The 16,725-nt window shown below is 39.2% G+C and overlaps 1 protein-coding gene across 1 annotated transcript in view; it reads right to left on the minus strand.

Annotated features, from left to right (window-relative positions):
- The window catches only part of ppm1h (protein phosphatase, Mg2+/Mn2+ dependent, 1H), a 33,391-nt gene extending 19,503 nt beyond the window's left edge, over nucleotides 1-13,888 (minus strand). The window contains exons 1-3 of the mRNA XM_053319487.1: nucleotides 13,376-13,888; nucleotides 4,115-4,280; nucleotides 945-1,301 (exon numbers count right to left, since the gene is read on the minus strand). Of these exons, the coding sequence (XP_053175462.1) occupies nucleotides 945-1,301; nucleotides 4,115-4,280; nucleotides 13,376-13,608 (756 nt within the window). The 5' untranslated portion in view covers nucleotides 13,609-13,888. The remainder of the gene's footprint in view (nucleotides 1-944; nucleotides 1,302-4,114; nucleotides 4,281-13,375) is intronic.
- Nucleotides 13,889-16,725: the final 2,837 nt, after the last annotated feature.

The following is a 16,725-nucleotide window of genomic DNA, read 5'->3' on the forward strand; positions in this document are numbered from 1 at the left end:
TTAATGGCTAGATTTTGTTTGTAGTGTTATTTTAGCTCAAGGTTGAGATGTAATGGTCAGTCTCTACTGTTTACACTCATCTTTGTGAAACAACAGCAAGAACCTGGGTGGCCCATATGAGTTTTGCTTTGACTGTCTAATTACAGTGAATCAATATCAATTGACTTAGTAAGTGGTTAGAGGTTAATGGATGTTGCGTAAGCTTTGTGGTTGCTCTGTATGTAGCACACTGTTGTATAACGAAATAGTAGTTTGTAAAGTATGAACATCTGTTATGTTGTGTGTGTAAATTCACATGCATTATTTGGATTGCAGGCTTGTATTTAGTTTTCATAACAAAATATATTTATCTCTGGTAGTAAAATCCTGTGTCCATGCATTACAAGGTGAATAGCTTTTTTCACACATGGGCACAAGAAGCCTTTTTTAAACTATTTTGGTGATGATAGTTGCTAATGTGCATTTTGCCACCAGATTTGATTTGATTGGTGAATGTCTATGGTCTTTCTGGTAATTATAGAAAATTGGAAACGAGATTAGCAACAAAAGTAACATCAGGGTAAAGTGTATTCAACAAAGCCAGCAGACCACAAAGTTATGTATAAGAAATCATCAAATACAGTATACCAGCTTAAAGATACACTGATCTTCTCTCAGGTCACTTTTTATGAAACCGTGAACTATGTTGAGACCATATAAGCTGAGCTAAGAAGAAAGTAAAACAAAATTAGGTATTATGTCTTGAGCTTGCGTGAAAGTTGAGTTGTCCTTTTTGTAAAAGAGGATTGCTAGCACTGAGTAAAGATGCTTTTTACATTTTGTATAATGATGTAGATGATGTTTATTGGTATACATGTCTTTTTATTGAACACTGGAAATGTTATTTTAGACCTTATTTACCGAAACGTCAGCTCATTCTATCAACAATTTCAGACTTTTCTTACCATGTCTTTGAAAGCATTCTCCATAGCTCCAATCACCAGGCTCTCATGCGAAACCTTCTTCTCAGTGAAGAAGCGTGTGGGTGGGGTGCTAGGTGAACCCGGAGCACCTGCGGCCCCTCTGAGCGATGCAGCCCTGGTCAGGGCACGTTGGGTTGTCGGGGTGAGATGATGATTGATAGGCTCCTCACCCAGGCAGGTTGGGGCCAACAGGTTTGGTGTGCAAAGGATCTCCAACACTTCCTGAAAGTGCAGGGCAATGTGGTGATGGAGGAGGCGAGAGGCCGCTACAGCTACCCCTGAACCAGCGTGGCCATCAAACATCGCCCAGTAATGGAAGGTCAGGTCTTCAGAGTTGTCCTAGATACAGAGTCAAATAGAAATCCAACACATTAATCACCTGTGTCACTTTTGTCTTTAATTAACTCTGCAGGATGTAGCATGTGAGCAGAGGAGCTTTGTCAGACTTCATATTCACACATAATAAATCAACATAATCAACTAGTCAATGAAAATCTATTTAGTTCCAATGAAGCAAACTGTTCCAGATTGTTGCTAGATGAAAAGACTGTCCAAATTTTTGGGGTCAGCCCAGAGAAAAAAAGTCTTTACTTAGTTCCCTATTGATTTAATACTGTTTCTTCAACTTAATCAGAAGTTGACTACAGTCAGTCAACTAATCAAATATCTAATGGGCATCTATCAAAGGATGCCTTGGAAACAGCTGTGTCCTTCTGTGAGGTTTATAACTTAAGGAGCACAGGGCACACCATAAGGGGAAATAAATAAAAAACATACCACTTTTTTTTTGTGGGAGAAGTGATAGATTAGTTGGGGAGGGATGGGGAGGGATGGGGAGGGTGAAGACTGGCAGGGGTTGGTTTGGGAGGGAGGTTTTAACAATCTCTGTATTTCTCCTGTCACAAATATTGCATAATGTCAATGTATCTGGGAAAAAGTCAATAAAGATATTGTTAAAAAAAAAAATACCACTTTTATTACTTTTATAACCTTATATTACCTCTTTAGTTCCCTATAAACTATTATAACGAAACTATCTGAGAGAGGAACATCAGTGGTTGAACTACTCGAAACTGACAGATATATGCAACCTATGATAACAAGTCACAAGTAGAAGTCACAAGCCAAAAAGGTTAGGAACCACTAATACAGTCAGTCACCAGAAAGGAAACCCGTGTACCACATTGTAACAAATTTAGCCCTGATTAGAGCCGCCACAAGTCACACCAGCGACTCAAGCTGGAAGCTGCACTATTCAGGTAAGCTTATTTGTGCAGATGTCTGTGTTTGTCGTAGCTGCCCTCTATTAACGGGTGAATGCTCCTTTCTACGGACACTGCATTTAAAGCAGGAATGCTTTCAGGGGTCTTCAGAAGCCAGGTTATTGATGTTTTCTGATCTGATAGTAAGGTTCCCTGTGGGGTTGCAAGATGGATCTGCTATGATGTTAATGTATTCTCTGTGACATCAACAATTCAATATGCAGGATTTTATAGACTCAGTATGATGTACTGTTCATCTACAAAGTAATGCTTCCACAATGTCTCTTATGATCTGGTTTATTCATTGTACACCTTTGAGATTGCCGCCTTCAAAAAGCTCAAAAGCTCTATGATCTGAGTGACGGTCAACCCCATCCTCTAGGAACCACTGGACATGCTTTTTCAAAGTCTGTCAGATATCAATTTAACTCTGCCATCAGTACTTAAGTCACATGTACACAGTAATGCTATTGTCTGTATTTCATTATACCTTGTAACATTTGTGAAGTGAATAAAGGAGCGCTGACTTCTTCAAAGGCAGGGTTTCAACTGGTGACTGAGAGTAGATCATTGCTAGCACATATTTCTGCACACACTACAGCTCTGATTTTCTAAATGCTGCTGGTTGCATGCTGGTTCTACAACATGAGAATACGAAGCGAGCAAAAAAGCACTCAAAATGCTCATCACTACTCTTACTGATCTAGTATCACTGCAGAAGTGAGTCACGAGGTACTTGCATGAGTTTGCTGTAGGCTCTGGGTGGACCTGAGCACAGTACTGGTGGGCTGAGAGAACATTTTTGCAGCAGTATTACTTTATATAGATATATTGCTTTTGGAAATGAAATTACAACTTGCTGTAAAAGCCCTGTTAGAGATGAAAGAACTATGAGGTAGTACAGAAACCACAGAGCATGTAAAATCAGAAAGACAATTAAAACAAAGGAGATAGACATCAATGTTTAGTGGTTTGACCATGGTTTTCAGCCTAGCAGAAGGGACAGAGGCACCATTGTTAGTAACTTAATTAAGTGTGTGTGTGTGTGTGTGTGTGTGTGTGTGTGTGTGTGTGTGTGTGTGTTCAGTGCAGCCTCAACATACTGCGTGTATGTATAACAGTGCCCCACAAAAGCAAACCGCAATGAGTTTACATGTCATAACGAGAGGGAAGAAAACAAGGTTGACTTTAGAGTCTACTTGTGTGTTCTGGTGATCAAAATAAATGCAGTCACATTTGCCTGCCTGCATTAGTGGCTATCTAGAGCCGCTGAAGGCCACTGTGGCGTGTAAAGGACAATGTTCCCAATAAGCTGCTGATGGGACAGGATGAGGGGACAATCGGTCCCAGCAGCAGGCTGCAGGGACATTCAAGGACTACATCCACTCTTACAATTGATCATATGCAGAAGCTTCTATATTCTATATTTTAGATTTTTGTTTCTTTCACTTGCTTAAAAATACGTAATTAAAGAATAAGACTATGTTATTGCAAATTATGTTTTTTTTATGGTTGTTAGCCTCTTTTTTTTTTACTTCAATACCCAAAAGCACACACGTTTTACATTGTGTCAGTATGTGATTACTTTTAGGGATATAAAAAATGTTAAAAAAAGAGAGGTACCAGATCTTGTTACAGTTTATCTTTCGCTCCCAATTGAAAATCAATTATTTCCATCACATATTCCATAAATTGTGTCTGTGTATAGATTTGTTTGAGGAAATGTTGTGAATACACTGTATTGCATTTCAACTTAAGGAATTACACTGTTCTTTTAACAGCCTGACATTGTGGATTGACCTTCTAAAAACAGCTGAATGTTTGTCAAATGTAGTTTTACTAAGAGGATATCTCATGAATGATGGAACCAACCCCTTCAGTTTGACTCACAAGGTTCTCCCTAAGGCCCAAACCCTCTCCGTTGGGCAGCGACGACCTCCTGCGGGACATAGGGGTCTGGTTATGCGTGGGGCTCCCTGCAAGTCTCCTTTTGACCATCAGCACCTCACAGCAGGCCTGGTCCTCATTTAATGTGCTCTTTCCTGCATTGATGACCCTAGACAGAGAAATGACAAGACACAAAAAGGGAATTTAAGCCATGCTCCAGTTTGACAATATTTGTTGAACCGTCAATTGTCAAAACAGACAGTATTGAGAACTTCCAATGAGCATTGCCTTGACTTGAACCGATTGTGCGAACTGTTCATTCATTGGATGAGCCCTTTTCTCCCTTTCCCACCAGGCCATGCTCCATTCCACATTTTAAGTACAAACAAAGAAAATAATATATTTCAGTTCTTATTTTTAAATATGCAACCATGGAAGTTGTAGAATACTGAAATAGGAGTTGATTTAAGTTGCAAAATTGGAAGCAATAAGAAAGAACTGGACCACAAGAGTGACCATTACTGAGAAATGCACAGTAAGAAACTGGTATGAATACATCATTGATTACACTGAACATGTTTATAATTAGTGATCTTATTTTTGACCTCGGTATTTAATTATAAAAAGAAGACATGAGGTCCAAATGAGCGCCCTTAATTATAGCTTTGCGAGACAACATTCACTTCGACGAGAAATATCATCACGTTTTAGTCCCGCGATTCGTGGCACGAGATCTCGTCACACCCCTAGCTAGAAGTCTAAAATTTCTAAAGCCTGGGGGATAAACGAAGACATCAGTTGTCATCTCCACTCACGCCATTTAAATTACTCTCCTCTATCACACACAGCTGTGTCTTAGATTTTTCAAAAGTGATTGTGACTCTTTGTATTCATTACTCCTAAAATAACACATTTCCTGTATGTTGATGTTGACAGATGGTAAACAGATGTGTTTACCAGGTGACTGAAATGAGAATTTGACATGATATGTGGCTGCTGATAAGACACATTCAGCTGATGCACAGGATATAGTGATATCCTTTTCTCCCTGTGAGTTTTATAGGACTGTATATCCCATACAAACTCAATTTCTGTCTTAGTGTTTCTGCTAAACAAAGTCAGACAATAGGAGATAAAGTCAGCCAATATACAATCTTTAAGTACACATTTCAATTTAAGACCCACACATGTAGGGCAGAGGACAGAAAACCACATAAATACTGCATTATACAACACCTGGCAGATGGTGCACTGCTGCTGTGAGCTAATGTAGTCATAGACAAGCAATACCCCAGGCATTCTCGATTTAGCTACACCATAAGAGATGTTATGTCTACAGTGGCCCTATTAAAACTGTGCAAATAGTAGTTTATGAAAATAGAGCTTAGGTAAGAGATTAGGTAAGCAAAGGTCACACAGGAACAAAATGTGAACTATAAATATGTATTTTTGTGGAAATTCTGTCACTTTATTTAACTGTTTCTTCTGTCAACATGTATGAAAATTGTTTTCAATTGTAATGTTTCAAGTCAGACTCATCTATCAGTAAATACATGAGACAATTATTCTGATACATGTCGATGTGAGAGGCAGTCATGATTTCTTTCTTATGGAGGATCCCATATAAATAATCCTAATTAGTCATGGGGATGAACATGCAGAGCAGGGATCATGTCTCCAGCTAAGAAAACACTGAGGGTTGCACAACTGAAGGGAAATTGAACCAGGAGACCTTAACTAAGGATTGTTTTGTTTTTTTTTGTTTCCTCTGGACATTTGTTGTCCTCAAGCTGTTCACTGCTTCCTCATCCATAAAACTAATAATAGCACACTCCTGGCACAACACTTCATTTGCCTACACAGCAACCCAAATATAACCATAAATATCTTAAATTAGCAACACGTTTGAAGTGTGGCAAATGCTCACTCTATCAGAGTTATACTGAAAAGGTTAGTTGGGGTGTGGGGGGGCAAAAATGAGTGAAAACACATGAAAGCACAATTTTTTCCCAAAGTCAGAACCATGCTTGTAATTTCACTTTAGTTTATGTTCTTCTCAGTGGTCTGGAAGAAATGCACACATCCACTTTTACTGTACATTACCGCCGACTATTTTCCACAGCATACTAAATGTTTTTAGATCCAGTAGTCAAACCTTCCAGGAAGCAGTTTGAGTTCATGCTACTTTACATTTAAAATCAACTTCACCTCAGCAAACATTTACTCAACATTAATCTTTGAATATACGATCACAGATAAACAGTAAAGAAGCTTCAGCACAGTCAAACCCTGAAGACAAAAATAAGCATGCATGGACTGATGAAACAGATATTGTGAATTTGTTAAGTGTCTTACATTAAGAAGGTTGGCAACTCTTAAGTCTTGCACCAGTGTATGACATTTAAGCTCTAGAAGGTGGCCAGCTGTAACATCAAGTATACAGTTTAAGCAATATGCAGTTACCACCAGCATGGTCCTTTAAGTCCTCTCTTTACTTCATATGATGAATAGAGGCCACAAACGTCATGCACCATCATGCGTGTCTGAGACCAAAGCACTGCAGGGAGTGAGGCTCATTTGACCCTGGAAGATCACAAGATTAACAACAGTGGAGCTTTCAAGCCTTTCATCTCTGATATGAGAGGAAAGCCTTCCACACCCTGAGGCCTCAACAGTGTTCGAGACCAGAGCTGTCATATTCGGTTACCTCGTTTCACTTCTTCATATTTAAGACAATGGCATGACCTCAATTACCTTGAGCCAGAGCTGTAAACTAGAGAGTCTTCTTTGGTTTGAGGTTGTTTTTTCAGTAACACTTGACCTGAAGTTTTGCTCAAAAGGCAGTGCATCTTTCTCAAGATATTAATTTGGGTTAGGGTTAGGGTTAGGGTTAGCATTATGGGCAAAAAACCCCAATGAAGAAAAAACCTTTACAATCAGCTATGTAGTTAAAACAATAATGACATAATATCTCAAAAATACAACAAGGGTGAAACATTTTGTTGATAAAGTCAACAGAAAATGTATAGACAGCCGTTTGGGCCTGGAGGCAAAGAATACAACAAACATAGGAATGTATAGGGGTTTCTTTTTTTTAAATATTGTTGACAGTTCTGTCTTTTTACAAGACATCTGCAGTACATTTGTTAAGTAATCCTTTAATGTGTAATATGGCTCCTGTTGAAAGTGAAAATGATCAATGTGAATGCTGCTGTTCTTCTGCATACTTTGCATACTTTCAGCTACACCATTCAGCTTTTCAGGAATATTTCCACTATGACATATCTTCTTTCAAGCATAGTCCAGTGATTCAAATACTAACATTTATAATGCAAAGTCTATGGGAGGAATGTAAGGAAGTTGATATCTCAAAAACTAAACATGCTTAAGTATTCACACTTCATGGTCAGGTGTCCCATGTGGAAATGCTTAACATATTAAAACATTGCACAAATAGCGCCACCATGTTGTCAGTTATTATGCGTTTTACAATCATGAACCATGTGATGTATTAAAACGATATTTGCATACTGTGTTCCTTGTTTAACATTCACCCACTGCTTTTACATATGCTTCTGTTAACGTCTTTCATTTGATCTATTAATACATTTTTGCTATATACCTTTGCATAACATTTTTTCTCTGTATTTCTACTGTAGTTTCTGCTGCAACATCACCATTTCCACAGTCGATTGAAGATAAGGATAAAGATGATCCGATGATGTGATTATGGCACTGCATCACATCTGTTGCTTATAGTTACACATTGAGGAAAGCTGTCATAGAACTGAAACAGCATTACACCATTTCTGCTTCATAATGATGTGCCCTATTGATGTAGCAGAAACAACACAAGAACATGTGCTGCATCATATGATTGAGCACTGGAAAGCTGAAGTGTCGCTCATGTGCTTCTTCTTCACAGCTGAGTGTGACATTGACTGATTTATTTAACTCTTTATAATGAAGAACTATTTTAAAAGGACATACCAGATATAGATATTTATGTTTTGACCCTTCTATATCTTGGAAATGTGTGCCGAACATGCATGCTCTGGTTTCATTCTGCAACACCCTGCTTCACACTCACACTGCTGAACACCCTGGAGCCGTCACTTTCTTCTCTTTTTCTTTAATGCAGATTATAACACTGACTAATGCCAACTTTCTGCCTTCCATAATCCGAAGGGCCATCACATATGCCTGGCTGCTGACCTGAAGATAAAACATACAGTGTGCTTGGTGGTGTTTGTGTTTAGCATACAGACACACAACTGTTATTTGGGGGGGTACTTAAACAAAGATTTAGCTTTGGCATAATCATTCTGGACACAATGATTCTGTCCACTGTATTTTATGCTTTTACGCTGAATTATGCTTTGACTTGTTCTCAAGAGCACAATGAGTTCAAGCACATTGCCATCCCTCACTGTTTTCCTACTGGAAAGTAACTTGGAGCAAACAAGGTTGGATCCAAACAGTCTACGACAAATATCCATGGATAACAGTAATAAGGCACAGCAGGCCTGTCAAGCTTTGGAATTCTCTCAATGTTGACACAGCGTGCACTCAGTATGGTAAGTCTTGAGTATTGTGTTTTTTTAAGCCTTTTCAAAACCAAAAACAGAGGACAGTGTGTAAGGGCAAGGTTAGTGGAACCTAAGCTGCAAACATCAGCATGTAGGTTTAACTAGCTTACTACATACTGTATCTTACCGTTACTTCCAAAAACAAGAAGCATATATTAGCTACATACATTAACTTTTATGTGGGATTATAGATACATTTAGGGCTACAACTACTGATTACTTATTATTTTTTTAATGATAGATTGATTAATCATTTGGACAATAAAACATAAAAAAATCAATGAAATGTTACATTTACAATTGAGTAGTTTCCAAATTAATTTTATGCCCATGGAATAATCAACTAACTCTTGCAGCTCTTGCAGCTTTCCCCACTGTGGTCCTGGATGCTATATCAGAATTTATGGTAATATTAGTGTCTATGTCCTGTTCTTAACTGTCAGGCCTGCTGAGAGCTGAAAGGGGGCAAAGGGGCAAGTGATGTCTATGTATGTTTGTGTACACCAACCTGGAAATTGAGATGTAACTATAGTAACATTACAAATTACTGTCTTTACCACAAATGTCAATATATGGTAATGTGATTGTATTGTCATTTTTGGTTTTGGAAGCAGACGTGGTCACAGCAAGGTCAACCCCTCTAAACCTGAATAAACACCACTGATGGTGACTTCATAGAGGAGATGAGCAGTTCCCCTCCTCTCCTCTACTTTTGGAAACACCTAGCAGCATGCAACATGGCGCACTGCACCCAAACAGCAAACTGAGCACAGAAGGGGAAATGATTAATTTCAGTGCTGCTGTGTACATGATGAGGGAAAAAGAACTGGAAAGAAAGGGTGCAGTAAATGTAGCTCTGCAAAAGTGAGGCCTGTACGTGCGCTAGAGAAGAAAGGGTGGCACAAGTTAGAGTGAGCAATACTCAGTGATCCATTCAATGGATCATGCTCACTGGACCTGACAGTGCACCCACAGAAGCAGGGCATCAGAATCCTCCTCATAAAGCAGAACTGCGCGTCCTGTCTCTACGCTGGAAGCAATAACCCAGCATAACCCTGGCAATCTCAGAGAGGCCTACTTATAGTCGAGCAGGGGCAGGAGGGAGAAAAACACAATACAGAGTATGGCTGTATGACTCATCTTTTTTCATTTTGCTGATGATCTTCAAATATTGGAATACCCACACTATGGAAACCTTTAACTTATTTTTTGTGGATAAAATAGTCATGATGTTGAAATGAGATATAAAAAAGTGGGGAAATTGTCAGGTTGTACACTCTTATCCAAGTCAGAAATTCCCTTCAAACCATGTTTTCTACAAACCAAAGTATATGTAAAGTATGCAGAAAATAGAAACAGAGTACAGCCAGTCTAGCAGCTCTGTGCTCTGTGAGGCTGCTCTTGTTAGCCACAGAGGTGTTTTGAGCTGAATACTAACATCAGCAAGCTAAAATGCTAACAGTGACAATGCTACAGTAAAATGCTAACAGGTATAATGTTTACCATGTTCACTATCTATCTAGTTTAGCTTGTTAGCATGCTAGCATTAACTAAACACAGTACAGCATGAGGCTGGTTATCACCATGTTATTGGCTTTGCAGGTATTTTTATAAACCAAATAAGTCATTAAGATACATCATCTGAAAATGTGACTGAATGTCAAAAAAAGTCTCAACATCTTGCACCAATCCATCCTGTACTTGTTGAGATATTTCACTATAAACTTTGCCCTGATGGTGGTACTAGAGGAAAAGTCTGAAGTTCACAAAAGAAAATTATGATTTATCTTCTGAGCCAAAAATGATTACTGATTAACAACAGACCGGCAGTGCCATAGAACCGATAATGTGACTGAAACTGGCAAGATACACATACTAATGCATGTTTTCTTCAATGTAAAGAAGCAAATCAAAGTATTACATATAATACATATTCCTGTTAGCCTTTTATAAATATCACATGTTACATCTAATATGTTACAAGCAATTTATAATAGCACCACCCATAAGAGCTTCCCACAGTGTTTGTAGCTGGTTAGATGTAACCACCAAGTCTTCAGATGAACTTTAAGTATTTTCTTGACTGGATTTTAGTGTTATCAGAATGACCCACTGGTATCTGACCCTGGTAACTCTCCTGAGTGGATCTGTATGGATCAGGGGCTCAGGTTTTCTCTGCTGGCAGTGAGATTTCACAACAACAAAGCCTGCTGGTCAGCCAGCTGTTGACAAATCCCAAGTATAGCTCAGTCCTGGCTGATGCTACACCAAGCTGGCACATAAATACACACGCATGTACACTTCTGGCAGCAGCATCACATCTATTCAAGAAGTAGGGCGTTCAACTGATCCTTTCAACTCATATATCCCATTTAAGTGGAATTAAGTCAATACATTTTTTTTTACTGACTGGGTGATGGTTTATGAACACATAGGCATATTTTGAGATTCAAAAATTCTTCATGGCAGATTAGCATGAGGAAGCACATATAAAAACAACCATCTTCAAGGAACACTACACAAGTATATGAGGATCCTACAAACTCAAAGGATTGCTTTTTACATCTATTTTATAGGAATCAGAGACAATATAGATCTACAAATTTAGTCAATAATCGATTGGGCAATCAACAGAAAATGAAATGATAAAATGTTAAATTAGCTAATCCAGCAAAAATTTCAAATAAAACTCCTGTTCCGGGCGCGCAGGTGGTCGAGTGGTTAGAACGCATGCCACGTACGCAGCCGACCCTGGTTCGAGTCCTGGCCGGAGGTCCTTTGCTGCTGCCCCCCATGTTTCCTGTCTGACTACTGTTGAATAAAGGTGTCTATGCTGAAAAATCTTTAAAAAGATAAAAAAAACTCCTGTTCCAGCCCCTGAAATATGACAATTTGCACTATTTTGTATCAAAGTGAATGAAATATCTTTGGGTTTTGTACTGTTGGTCAGACAAAACGAGCTACATCACTTTGAGCTCTGGGAAATTGTGCAGGACATTATATAGATCAAACAAATAGAACAAAAAGTAATCAACACCTTAATTGATAATGCATATAACTGTTAGTTTTGGTCCTAATTCAAGCAAAAGCCCTGGCTGACTTGCGATGATAAGCATGTGCACAAATAAAATGGGTTTGCAGCAGGACGGATGAAGTTGAAACATTAGAAGCAAAGAGATAGGGGGAGTTTCTGCACTCAGCGTTCTTACAGAATGTCTAACAACATCGATTAAACAATTGAGGAAATAGGCACTCCATCATACATAACATCCTTTTAACAGCATGGAGATGAGACTAAGTGGAAACAAAGAAAGACTAACAATTAGGACACTAAACTGCCATATCATACACTGTGTTGTTATGACTTTCTCAAGGGCTCAACTGTGACCTCTACAGTTATGAGACAGCTTCAGTACCACCAACCAGACCACCCTGATACTTTATTTGGGACTGCATGAGTAGAAATGATTACGAATTACAAAGATAGATGTAACATGAAATGGAAAATACACTGGTTTGTTTGTGTACATCAGGTCGCATTATAACTGCCATGGCAGGAAGACACAGGGAGCCAAAAGAATTCTGCATGCCAAAGCATAAGATGTGATATCAATAATACAGTTGATGATCTTAACTCATCATATAGAAGCAGGATGACAGCCTTCTGACAAGGCAAACACTGAATAAGCAAATATTGCAAACCTGCTCTTCTACAAGATTGTTGTCTGTTTCAATGTATGACATGTAAAGTACATGGACAGGTTTCACCAGCTTTACTGAGACATATGGTGTTGGCCAAAAAGCTTTAAAAAAAGGATAGACGACAACACAGAACACATTGAACCAGGTAAAGTGGTAACAAAACCTTTTTAAAACAAAACCTTATTTGAGAGTACAGAACACTCAAAACACTATGATCTCCTGTATTAAAGTGAGTCTGCACTATAGCTGTGCAATATATCAATATTATGTATTGATATCGTGACATGAGACTAGATATCGTTGTAGATTGTTGATATTGTAATATCATGATATAGCATAAGTGTTGTCTTTTCCTGGTTATAGGCAGCATTACAGTTAAGTCATGTAATGTTCTAAACTTATCATACTGTTTTATTATTTGCCTTTACTTACATAAGTCATTAGGCCTTTATCCACATTACTGACGTTTTATTTATCAAAAATCTCATAGTCAAAATATTTTGAACCAATAGTCATCCCTACTATATTGTTGCAATGTAGATATTGAGGTATTTGGTCAAAAATATTGTGATTAAATTGAATTTTGTCCATATCACCCAGCCCTAGTCTGCACCAATACTTAGGTTTACAGTGACCTTATTACAGCCTACTTAATGATATTTTTCCCAAATATTACGTCATCATAATAAGAAAAACCCCACTGTAAGGCGATAGAGGCAGATTGTAGTGATCAAATCTTTTTTTGGTGCCCTAATGGTTTTCCCACTGTGGAGTTTCTACATGGTAATGGATGAAAAGGCAGTTATCGTTCAGATGTGTAAACAGATGAAAGGTCAGTTTGTGCGCGTTCGTCTGTTTTGAAGCCTAATTTGCAAAGGCTGTTGATTAGAGTCAGTGACTGTGGTCCAGGAAGGACGCGCTCTCTTCCAAAGGATGCTGTGCAAGAAAAGATGGACGCATACAGGTTACTCACTCTGCGTAGCCGGTGGACCACGGCAGCCGCTTGGTCTCCTTCAGTATCAGGATCGGTCTCGCAATGTGGTCCGCCGAGCACTCTATCTCGTCCGGTGACAGTCCCAGGAACTCCGGTCTGCTGTACGGGAATCTCAGCGGCAGATCCGAGCCGCCTGGATGATCACCATTGGAGCCACCAGCCATCATACCACCCATAAAATTGGCCACCGCCGATTTCACCCGCGTGAGCATTGTCCTGCGGGAGCGTGGGTCCGGGCGATGTGATTGCGTGAGTCTCCCCCCGCACGGCGACGCAGTTTTGCGGCGTGAAAGGCAGACACACAACGGCCGTAAAAAGAGTCATTCAGTGCTCCCTCAGTGAACGCGGAAATAAAAAGAATCCACACACACACACACACTAGCAGCCAGGCAGCGCTTGCTTGCTAGTCATGTGACAAACCGGTTGCTGGTGGATTTGGTCCCACTGGCATCTCATTGAGCAGCTTACTGTTGACAGTGCTTGAGGTCAAAGGTGCGTAATCCTGAAGTGACGATTACCTCCCGGGCAAGGTGCGGAGAAGCTCTGTGTGCTGTGTAAAGATGGGCTGACATATGAACTGAAATATGGCCTCTCAACCTGTACAGTACTAATCTGAGGTTTTGTACTTTTCTTGAATAATTCCATCTCATGCCACTTTAAATACTTCTACTTCCACTACAGTTCTGTGGGAAACAGTTTATTTCACCCCACTAAGATTTTTGATACAACACATTTGTTATAGATTCAACTAATAAGAACTGAGCTAAAAAAAAGTAGGCTACCCTATAAAAAACACTACAACAGTGAAATGCTGCTCACACAATAAATGCATTATCAGTCCCTCCTATTTTTACTTAAGTCATTTTTTTCATTGAAGGGTCATTTTTCATGGTGGTACACATACAACTAGAGAATCTGAATACTTCCTTCATCACTGACTGGAATGCATACATACACACACACTTGCAATTTAGCCACCACATGTAAGAATATTCAGTTTAGTTCCTCATTCACTACTATCAAGCCCACATTTACAGAAATCCTATATATTTTACCCAAAGCACAACTTGTCCTCCTATAACAGCTGCATGTAATCCTAATACAAACCTTATTTTTGTTTGCCTGTGAAGAAGGAACTTCTCATAAGTAAGAATAAACCGAAAGGAAAAGAACTCACAATGACATAAAGCCATAGAAACCCTTTTCCTTCTCGCACTCACACACACACACACACACACACACACACACACACACACACACACACACACACACACCATACACAGGAAGACAGTGTGTGTCTGGTCAGCTGACTTTGGTATGCTTCTTCTACTACCTGATAAAACCTCTTTTGTCAATGAGTGGAGTCGACAACCAAGGCTGTCACTGGGAAGAAGTCAAATAAGCTATGTATGTATGAAGTGTAACATGAGTCTTATACAAGTAATAATGATATTAATAATCACAATCACAATCTTTATTTGAGGAGGAGTTTTAAAAGAAGCGAGGGATTATCAAAGCAAATAGAAAATAGAAAAATAAAAGACATTAAACTGGACCAGGATAAGATAAATTAAAACGAATTCCCCAAAAATAAATGAAAAGGAATAAAATAACAATAAAAAAAAAACAAAAAATAAAGTATATCAAGTTAGGATGTGCTCTCTCCAATTAAAAAAAGATTTAAAATATGATACTGACTCTTGCAGCCTCATTTCCTCAAACTGTGTTCAGTGTAGCTTCAAACACAGCCATAATAGACTTAAACTACAGTCAAAATTTGGGCTCTGTAATGATTTCAGCACACATAAACCTAAGTTCTATTGCTGGGGGCCTATCTGCGTGGGCCTATCAACAAAACACCAAGGACAGAGGGTACCTACCTGGGTCAGCTCTATGTTCCCACAGCCCTATGTTCCCACAGCTCTATGTTCCCACATTAGACTTTTACTTTTTTTTCAAAATTAGGCCCGATGTTCCCACATTTCTAACTTTCTTTTCAAAATGAGGCCCGATGTTCCCACTTTTATAACTTTTTGTTCAAAATTAGGCCCGATGTTCCCACAGGGTTAGGGTTAGGGTTATATTTTACAACTGTATCCATTACATTCATCCCCCAAAATTTTCCCCACACTTGTCCAGGTGTACAGCACCCAGTGTCACATGTGAATCAGCAGATTGGATAGAACTTTAACATTTAAATGTTTTAAATTTGTGAAATTTGAAAATTCGGCCATAAGTCCATAAGTCCCTAGTTATGCCAGTGCTCAAAGCCCATGTGCTGTGCCGTGCCGTATCAGATGGATTGGTTAACCCAATGAGGAGAAAAGCTTGGTCTACCTGATCTTGCGAGTGCAAAAAGACGGCTGTGCCCGCCCCAGTGCTTAATTTCTCGTAGCCTCACAGAGCTACCAGGACACCCCACATGTCTGTTGGACTGAGGGCTGTGGGAACATAGGGTCTAAATTTTTATAATCTCTTAGAAATGTGGGAACATAGGGCTGTGGGAACATAGAGCTGTGGGAACATAGGGCCTGGTGCTCATTCTAACCAAAACTTGTGTGTACTTTGCATCAGGGGTTGAACCTGATTCTATCCTGACCACATTTCTTGCCATTGATGTTTCCTTCAGTTTTTGTGTTCTGCAAAGACAAATAATCATTTTGAGGTGGGTACCGTCTTAATCCATTTGGATATTCATCAAAAGTGCAGGAAAAAACACCCAGCTATGAGCAAGTCTTGTCATGATTGCTTGCCGAATAATTAGCCTCTCTGTTTTGATGGTTTGGGTACTCCCCCTTAAAAGTGCTTATCAGCATCCAAGGTTGCTGTGGTGGGATTCAAATCTGTTGAAATGGGTGGTGGTTGTAGGTATTTGGTCATTCATTGACATGAATATATATGTGGTGGAGCCTTGATCTTAAGGGGAAGGGGGTGCCCAAACCCTCCTGCCATCTCAGAGGCTGCCTTCTGGATATTGGTTGACAGTGAAGGGTTGTCAGTGTCATAGGGTTCACTTGGGCCTGCCAAGCTATAAAAGCTAGCCCATTAGGTAATTCCCTCTCATCCTGCTGACAGCCACCCTGCACCATCTTCTCTTGGTTTCATACTTTGTTCCAAACACATTATTATTATTTTTTAGCTTTAGTTTTAACAAAAAATTGTTTTATGCAAACCTTTGCACGGAAGGGCTGAATTCACAATAATTCAACTAGATAAATTACCATATACATCCAACCAGATATATTACTGCAAAAATGACACATCTGGGAAGTGTCATGGTGTATCACATGTGATTTTCTATTGTTACTATGGTTTTCTTGTTGTTTCTT

The sequence above is a fragment of the Scomber japonicus genome, chromosome 5 (genome assembly GCF_027409825.1).
Source record: "Scomber japonicus isolate fScoJap1 chromosome 5, fScoJap1.pri, whole genome shotgun sequence".
Classification (NCBI taxonomy): Eukaryota; Metazoa; Chordata; class Actinopteri; order Scombriformes; family Scombridae; genus Scomber; species Scomber japonicus.